The 9,052-nt window shown below is 40.3% G+C and overlaps 1 protein-coding gene across 1 annotated transcript in view; it reads right to left on the minus strand.

Moving 5' to 3' along the window:
• The window catches only part of PTPN5 (protein tyrosine phosphatase non-receptor type 5), a gene marked incomplete at both ends in the record, with an annotated part of 53,928 nt that extends 49,241 nt beyond the window's left edge, over positions 1-4,687 (minus strand). Inside the window, one exon of the mRNA XM_082283548.1 lies at positions 4,588-4,687. Coding sequence (XP_082139674.1) covers positions 4,588-4,687 — 100 coding nt within the window. The remainder of the gene's footprint in view (positions 1-4,587) is intronic.
• Between the last annotated feature and the right edge of the window lie 4,365 nt (positions 4,688-9,052).

A 9,052-nucleotide genomic window follows, 5' to 3' on the forward strand; every position in this document is an offset into this window, starting at 1 on the left:
GGGTGGAACATGGCCTTACAGGCAGACATGCCAAGCCAAGCAATGCAACTTCAAGGAATATCCCCCCACACCCCACCTGTTTTCTGTCATGGTGCATAGGCTGCCACATCTACATCTGACTGCACAGCAGGAACAAACTACAACCACAGTCCTCCATCCTGTGACCATCTGGAGCTGGAATTTGCTGTTGCTCTCCTCAGGTCCATATGCCCATATATCCTTCACCAGAACACAGGAAAACAAAGACAAGAAGTTGATGCCATCCAGACTTCATTCTCACAAAGAGCACGGGGTCAAATTCACCTTCTGTGACAGCCCCTATTGCTGAAGAACAAGCTTAAAAGGTAGGAGCTACACACAGAGAGGCTTGAATAATAAGGGGAGAACTGTCCTAATATGAATTGTGAAAGAAGGATTGACAGAACAGCCCTGAATAACCTTGGAGGGGAGTGACAGCCCAGAGATACTATTTTGCTGCTTGTTTGGTAGTGGACATACAGAAGAATGTACTTTTACCTTGGATTTGGGATCCCAATCTCCATAGGGACTGACAAACTGTTTTAAAAACCCCAAACTCTGTGGTCTACCTTTGAAATACAGCTGCCTACCTGCTAGAGGTCCTGAATCTTTCTGTATTAAGTATGCCCCAATGTCCTGTCAGTGTATGTTCATGATTCTCTATACATCTTTAAACTTTTCAAGTGATATTCTTGTATTAAGGTTCAAAGACTGAAACCCAGGAACATATCAGCAACTGATTCTGTTATCTTTTCATGCAGTATGCTCGAAAGGTATCAAAAAATTCCAACTTTACCTGGAACTTCATCGGAAAGCAAATAATCAGTTCCCTTAAATGCCTCATGAAATCCCAGTCTGAATAACAGAGTATTATCTGTAGTATTCACCAATAAGATGTCCTTGATATTGTGACTGCTGTGCTGGGCTAATGGAGCTGGCAGAGGAGTAAACATACATCAGGGGACACCATCAACAGGGCCAAGCCTTCAAATTACAAATGCCAGTTTACCAATTACCTTTACTTGGTGTGAAGCAAGATAACCATTTCATGCACAGCACAGAAGGAGAATGAAGAGCATCAGGTCAACTCACCACCTGTCCAGCTTGATAAAGGATCAAGTGTAAGAAGAATTAACAGGAAAAAAACCCAAAAACCTAAGAACTTATCCAGCCCTTAATAAAGATATGATAATACTGAAAGAAACTGTATTAGAATTAAATCAATAAGGACCATAGAACTAAAACTGGCACATGATAATTTACCAAATAGATGCTTGTCAAAAAGAATAGACTGAATTTTAATTTAACTCTTTATTGAAATCAGGGTCCCTGATAGATTCCTGTAGATAGTGTACCTTGGCACTGCAAACTGCCTCACCCTCATCATCTCTCAGATTCTTAAATGCCATTAAGACATGAACCAAGATTTTAATCAGTTTAATTTTCTACAGTATTTTGTGTACACACTGCAGAATAAACTTGCTTTAATAAAGGTTTAACTGAAAGGCTTCAACTTCAAACTGTCAACCCAAGTGCACACTCCTTCAAAAATAGCATTTTAATTTTGCTCATCTCCACAGACTCATGTGACCTCTTTTATCTGTATCCTGTTCTCCACCCTCACAAGAGCAGCTCGTGGCTCTGTGGTGCAGCTACAGCAAAACTTTTCAAGCCTCCAGAAACACCATCCAGTTTCATTTCACTCTCTATGTTTTTTGCTTCATGCGCTGTGTTGGACGTGAGCATGTGAACATGAGGCAGTTCTGTGAAATAAATTGACTTCTGGTTACTTAAAATGACCATTATTCAATCAAGTCCATCATTTTATGGTTTCACCATCCCTATTAATTGGCTGGCATAAATATATCCTAACAGTTTCCCAAGGAATTTTTCAGAATTTGAATCTGCCCTCCAACCTACCCTAATCAAACCACACTTTAGAAGTTTTTCACTAGCTCCTATGCCCTGCAATGAAAGCAGTATTTTCTTTGTATGAATGTTATTGATTGCTCAACTTAAGCACTACAACACTGAAGACCTTTGGACACATTCTACACATCATTTTATGCAATACTGAAGTTTATTATTGTCTTTGTGACTACTGAACAGCATGATACCCTTTTCTTTGCCACATTTGAAACATGGATGGGTCTACAGTCCTATGCCAATGCCTGGAGAATGACTTTTACTTCAAACATTCATTGGAGCATCTTTCATCCCATTAAAGACGTGGATTTGAATTTTATACATCTGAGCCTTTCCTGAAATTAGCACTACTGATACTTTCTAAGTGCCTTTGCCTCTTGTGCCACAACCAGCCTGTTCAGCTACCTCAGACTGAGGCCTTTCCAGAGTACTTTTCAGCAAGCACACTTGCCAGGGGTAGCCTATAGACACAGAATTTCTTCCAGGGTACTTTAGCAATGCTTCCATGCTGGCTCTATCAAGTTAAGATGAAGGCAAGTGTGTGACCTTCAGCTCACATTCAGTTGGAAAGTTTTAGCACAGTCTTTTTGTTGGAACTATTCCACTTTGATGTCACATGATAAATGATTGTCGATCTTTTCTTTCTCCCCTCCCACACCAGGTTTTTCCAGGCTAAGCTTTTCTGCAAGGCAGAACTACCCACGCCTTATTTTGCAATGAAAACAAAACTGCTTGAAAAACTTCCCTTTGTATTGCCCACATATAAAGTGCAAGCCAGGAATCACTGCTGGATTAAAGACCTTTTCGATGAACAACCTGCAGGCTCTGTGCATGAACACGGGGTATTTTGGCCTCGAGATGAGAGAAGGGCCGTGTCAAAGCCTAAGCAAAGACACAAGGGTGAAAAGTGAAGTCCCTTATAAACCAGGAAGGGGGAAAAAAATTAGCAAAAGCATTATTATTCTACCAGAACCATTCACACATTTTGCCCCAAAAGCAGCCATATTGGTGGACAGGAAATAGAAATTGAAATGTGAAAGATCTCTGAATATACTCAGTAGCCCTAAGAACCATATACTGGATTTATAGCACATACATTTTTCCTTTTTAGCTATCCAGCTAAAAACAGAGGGGTTTCTGTGTTGGTGGGTGGAACAAATTTACTTTAACTCCATATTTTAACTGTGTTTTACTACGAGTTTCAGTGAGGGGATAAATTTGATGAACATGGCAAAATGACTTCTGAATTCATTATTTTGTATAACCAGCAGAATGGTGCTCACATCTGGCTTTGAAATAAATATAGTCTGTGATGATAAGGGTCAGATAACATAAAATATCATGCTTTTATTTATGCCAAACTACCAAAAATAACTCCTTTGAGGCAAAATGTGTGTTTGCCATTTATTGTATGTTTGTACATGTCCTGACATAATGAGGCTTGCAATTATTCGGCACAACTACCCACCACATCAACAAAAAATTAAATAACATTAATGTTTCATGGCCTAGATTTAACACTGGCCTCAAAGGATCTGGACAATGTTGTAAAAAAACACCAAAATGTGTAACACTAACATGGCTCCCTGAGCTTACAGAAAAGACAGCACCTCCCTTCTGCCATCAAATGAGTGGCAGGCATTGATTTTCAGCTGTCCAAAGCTGACCACTTATATCTAATCTGTAAAGATGATGGGAATGTCCAGAAAAAATAACTGTAGGTTACCTGAAGTTTTTCAGGATTCCTACATAAATAAGATTACAGCTCATAAAGGGCTTTTTACCAGTAAATTATACAGCACGTGGAATGAACTCCTTCGCCTTACAGCTTATTTGCATACAGAACATGTTTTTGCCCTTCAAATATCCCCTAATAAAGGTTTACAGCATCCTCTTTTTGCAAGCTGGGCCTCCTTTGCAGCGTGTTGTTGATATCAAAGGCCCACCCACGTCAGATGCATTGGCTCCTCCAGCATAAAAACAACCACAAACTGCAACAGTCTGCAAGAAGCTACCAAAGGCCAGTCCAAGTGCAGCATCAACTGCAACCAGTAAATAAATCAGGTAATCAAAAAAGCCAAAAAAGGTTTATCTACACTGGATGCATGCTCCAAGAGCCCTCACTATGCAGACAGGAGACACTTTCCTGTAAGAGACAGAATATGTTTAGAAACAAGTCCAGAATGGCTTGGAAACACCCACTTCCTCCATGATTAAAAAAAAAAAAAATCATAATTCCTCAATGATTAAACAGAACTAATTTACTTACTGTTTACCACAAATCAATTAAAAAGAAAAACCCACTTGAGACAGCTATGGATTGGATTTAAAAGGACTTCCTCAGGAGCTTTTAGGAGACAAAGGCTCAATCCTTTAGGCTTCCTTAGAAATCCAAGCTAGTCACAGACATCAAGCAGGCAATGGAGGTAAAATAGACTCTGAATGATGTAAGAACCACAACTAGGTTAAAATATATACTCCATCATGAAAAGATGTAGCAAAAACTACCTGCCATGCTCACTGGGCTTTGCAAAACACTTAAAACCTGAAAATTAGGACAAGTTCTGGAAGAGTGTATGGAGGTATTTTTCATCTGTACTGAAGTGACAGTATGATATATCTCATCTTCCTTGTCTTACTTACCATCTGACTTGCACTCAGCCCTTTCAGTCACATAGTAACTTGGTTCCAATGCCTGCTCCAGGACAGATGGTCCTCTGGGATTATCATTTACATCCTTCATGCACTAGAATCCTGAAAAATAAAGGGAGAATCTAAGCTTTAACACTATCAGATGTCTAAGAACTATTCAGGGCTTTTACACACAGTTCTTCTTGACAATAAATTCTAAAAGACCGTGACAAGCTGCTCAACTATAAAGAAAGTGTCGACCCACTGATGTGTGGGGTGAGGTGAAACATGGCAAGGAGATGAAGTATACTGCCATATTATTATTGATGAACTTGCTTTTGCTTATTACCTGCATAAAGGAACTGGAATCTACCAGAAGTCTTCCAGATATCCGAACGGTTTGTACCATAATATCTTTTAATATTTAAGGAAAAGGAGGTGATCCATGAACTAAACTCCCTTAGGAGCCATCTGCAGCATACAGAAAAAGCCTTCAGCTGAAATCATAATGCCCCTTTTCACTAAAATCTCAGAGAGGGCTTAAAGGTCTGAATACAAGACAAAACCCCTTATTTGTGAAGGACTGCTGAATGTGTCATACCTATCACACAGTGGCAATAACTGAACACTTAATTTAGGAACAGCCCATCATAACCTCAGAGACCACGTGCCCAACATGCCACTCAAAGCATGGCAAAAACATGGGCAAAGAGGGTCATGCAGGCACGTGGAAAGACGTTCACCCCTAACAAACTGCAAGGACCTTTTCCTCCCTTCACACATTCAGCTAAGGGAGGTGCCAGGGATGCCTTTTTTTGTCCTGATTATGAAGTACTCTGCCTTCACATCTTATGTGATTTGTGATCTACATCTAAAGGACCTTGCACTGTGAACATCAGGCCAGTTCATTCACAGCCTCTTCCCATGTCCACAGAGACAAATAGAACTCTTTATATTGATGCCAATACACTGTGCCCCACAAACCCAATCAAGAAGTCTCCTGAAGAACATGAGTTTAAAGGGCTAAACTCTGCAAGTGCCCTCTGCTACAGAGGTACTGTTGAAATCTTGGCTAGAAAATGATCTTTCTGAACAGGCTAATAAATCCAGGACTATTTAGATATGCAGACTTTACCTCTGGCACTGGGACATGAGATGATCACTGCATAGAGAGAAGCACATTTGTATGTAAAAGAAAAACATATTTAAAAGCAAGCCACGTTCTTAGAAGACACTAGGATACAAGAAGACAGCATCCAGGTAAAAGCAAAACAGCACAATAATGTGTGAGGCTCTCCTCAAAAAATCATCTCATCCAGTATAACACATCTTAGCACTAAGCAATCCTCCGCTACCCAGGACAAGGGATTATTAAGGAATGAAACTGGCTGTAAAGGCCTGGATACATGTGTCTCTTTCCCTTAGAGTAGTACAAACATAGTAGCTAAGTCCAAGAATAAGAATTACTGTCTGTGTACAGAGTGTGTCTCAAAACCTAATCCAAAAGTTATTCCTAAAACCAGAAAAAATAAGAATACGTCATACAGATGGTATTTATACTTTTATAGCCACTTAGAAACACCTCTCCCTCCTTCCCAGGAAAATATGACAACCAATTCTTTACAGCTAGATGTTTTTATTAAGTTCATTTTCTGATGAGATTTCTGCAGACCAGGCTCAAAACCAGAAAAGATGTCTTGCAGGCAAGCCCTCAAGAAAGTCAACCTTCTTTTACAGAGCAAGTGCTGCTCAAAGCAACTAACAAACACCATAAAAAGATGGTGTGGATAGTTCTGAGTCTACCATCAGCACCCCCACTGCCCCTCAAACTTGTCAATGACATAATTGCCAGTTGTGTGCAACAGCTCCCAAGAAACAGGCGTCGCAATGCAGTCATGTCACTCCAGAACAGCAATGAGGTGCAGGACCAAGGAGTAACTGGATTTCATAAGGGACTGCCACAGGATAAAAGGAATTGGTGTCTTTTGGCTCACTATTGAAGGCCAAATTATATCCCCAAACTGCACCAAGTGATCTAACAAAGGATGTTGTACTTCTCTATACAGATCTTTTGTCTTGACACGAAGGGCTCTGGTATCTGAACAGGTTGCCCCAGCAAGCAAAGCTTATTACTTCTGTTAAGTGGAAGTGTAATTAACTCTGCACGCTCTCAGTCCAATGCAAGCAAAAGACGAGAGCTAAAATTCAAGCCAGAAGTGGTTCACACTTTTGAAAAAGTAGACTTAGAATGTTTACATAGGGTTACTGTGGTTCAGCTGACACAAGGTAACCTGATCACACCTAGCTTTTAGCACAGAGCTGTTTACAATGATAGTAGCCCCAAATGCTTTCTTTGACCTCCCTTAGTGTCTACAGCTCATCACAATATTCAAATGCTGGTATAAAACTGTTTTCTTTACACACAGTGAGCAAAGAACTTGGTATCACAACATTTCCAGAGAGGCCAAATGAATAAGAACTAATGCTGAAGCTCTATACTCTTCTATAAAGAGAGAGTGGCCTCTTCTTAAACTATGTTCTACTGTTGTAGTCTGCATTCAATGCAGATGCTTTGCCAGACTCCACACTTTATTCCTTTCTTTACACTGCCTCCAAACTCAAGCATTCCTCCTCTACTCCCTCTTTCCCCATCGTGTAATTTAGGGACAGGTGTAGTTTTACACTGCTGAAAGAAATACCCATCTATTGCCTAATATGCCCCATCTTTCTCTCTCTCCAACAGCAGATATTTTTCAAAGGAAAATGCCACTAAAGCAAGACAGGAATCACTCCTGCCTCTGAAAATGCGTAAAGGCTTATTCTCAATTAACTTACACCTTGCAGTTATTATCAGTGCAAAAGTGATGTGAAAACAATGCTAAGATTTGGCAGCATTTTACACCTACCGTACACTGATGAATGAACACTGATGAAGACATAATTCTATTTGCCCTTGACCACAAGGAAAACCTTCAAGGCCAAGTAGTTTTACAGAAAGGAACTCACATTAAACAATAAAGGCAATACAACTGCATGACCTTCCTTTCAAAACACCGTTGTGTCCTTTGTTATTCTGACACGAGCAGCTAAAACGAGTTAGAGGAGTACTCACTTGTGCGAAAGTGCCAGCAAAACCAGGCTCCAAGTTAAGAGAAGATTTGGGCACCTAACTTTGAGCTGTGTGAAACCCCTAGAGGATGTGTCTCAGAGGACTGAGAAGCAATTGCCAAATTTCTGGTAGCAAATACTCAGAAGCACATTCAGACTACTTCATGGAAGCAAGAGTGACTTTATCTTGTGATATGCATGAGGAAAATCCCATGTTTTTAAGCTAACAAGTTAATTTTTGCTGGAAACAATGACATGGTCTGCCCAGACGCAAGTAAAAATTGTACACACAATTATCTGTATACATACCCTGGCTCTGACAGGATAACAAAGCAGTTTAATGTGCAGGAGCATCATCACAGAACAGTAATGTACACAAAATGATAAAATGGTTTATTGCTACTGATCATTTTTTCCCTCTTCTGGGAAGGACATAGCATCTATTCCAAAGCACACATCATTCAGGCAATCCGTAGTGATGCTGTAAGATGTTCCCTCACTCCATCCACAACCCCCAATCAGACAAGACTATTTGCCCAAAATGAGACTACATGGAGCCACACACTCTCCTTTTGTCCTTACATTCCCTTTTCTCTCTTGAGAACGGACAAACCGGGAGACAGGGCTAAGACTCCAGGGGCAGAGGAACAGAAACACGTTATTAAAAGAAGTGTGCACATAAGCAATTTCTGTCTTGGGATCTGAACACCAAGTTTAATTAACCACCTGGGTAGAAAGCACAGCTTATATAATGCAGACTATCTGTCGACTGCTATCCCAGTCATTCCACACAACCCTTTCTAACTGCTAGTCCACATAAGAGCAATTTTTTACTGGCAAAACCAACATAACTGGGATGAGGGATCTGGATGCCAACTTGGAGAGACATCAAGAAAGAAGAAACAGGTTTTTAAAACAGAGTAAATATTATCCAGACTACTAAATAGCTCTGTAAGGGAAATAGGGCTTTGTTCCTTCTCAAAAATTAGTTTTTCATCAGACATTCACTCAGTGCTAAATAGATACTGACAGCACTAGTGCCACTGTCCATGAGAACGTGTCCTGGAAAACATCTGAGGACTTCAGCTCTTCTCTACCTGTACTCCAGAAGTCTGCTTTCTGCAATACTGTATACTTAGGAGATGTCAGTAATAAGCACGATAAACATGAAGAATTTTTAGCTCTGGGAACAACAGAGGTCTGTTCATTGAACGCCAGATCAGCTAGTTGTGAGGCCACAGAACTGTAACTTGGTGGTTTGAGAGTCTGTCTTTGGTTTCCTGTTTCTCGAGTTTTTTAAAGATTCAGCTCAAGACACTGCCTACCATTCTGTGGTTGTAGAGTTCTTATCTCAGAGGGTCCTTAATAT

The sequence above is a fragment of the Coloeus monedula genome (assembly GCF_965178545.1).
Source record: "Coloeus monedula genome assembly, chromosome: 6".
NCBI classification, from domain to species: Eukaryota; Metazoa; Chordata; class Aves; order Passeriformes; family Corvidae; genus Coloeus; species Coloeus monedula.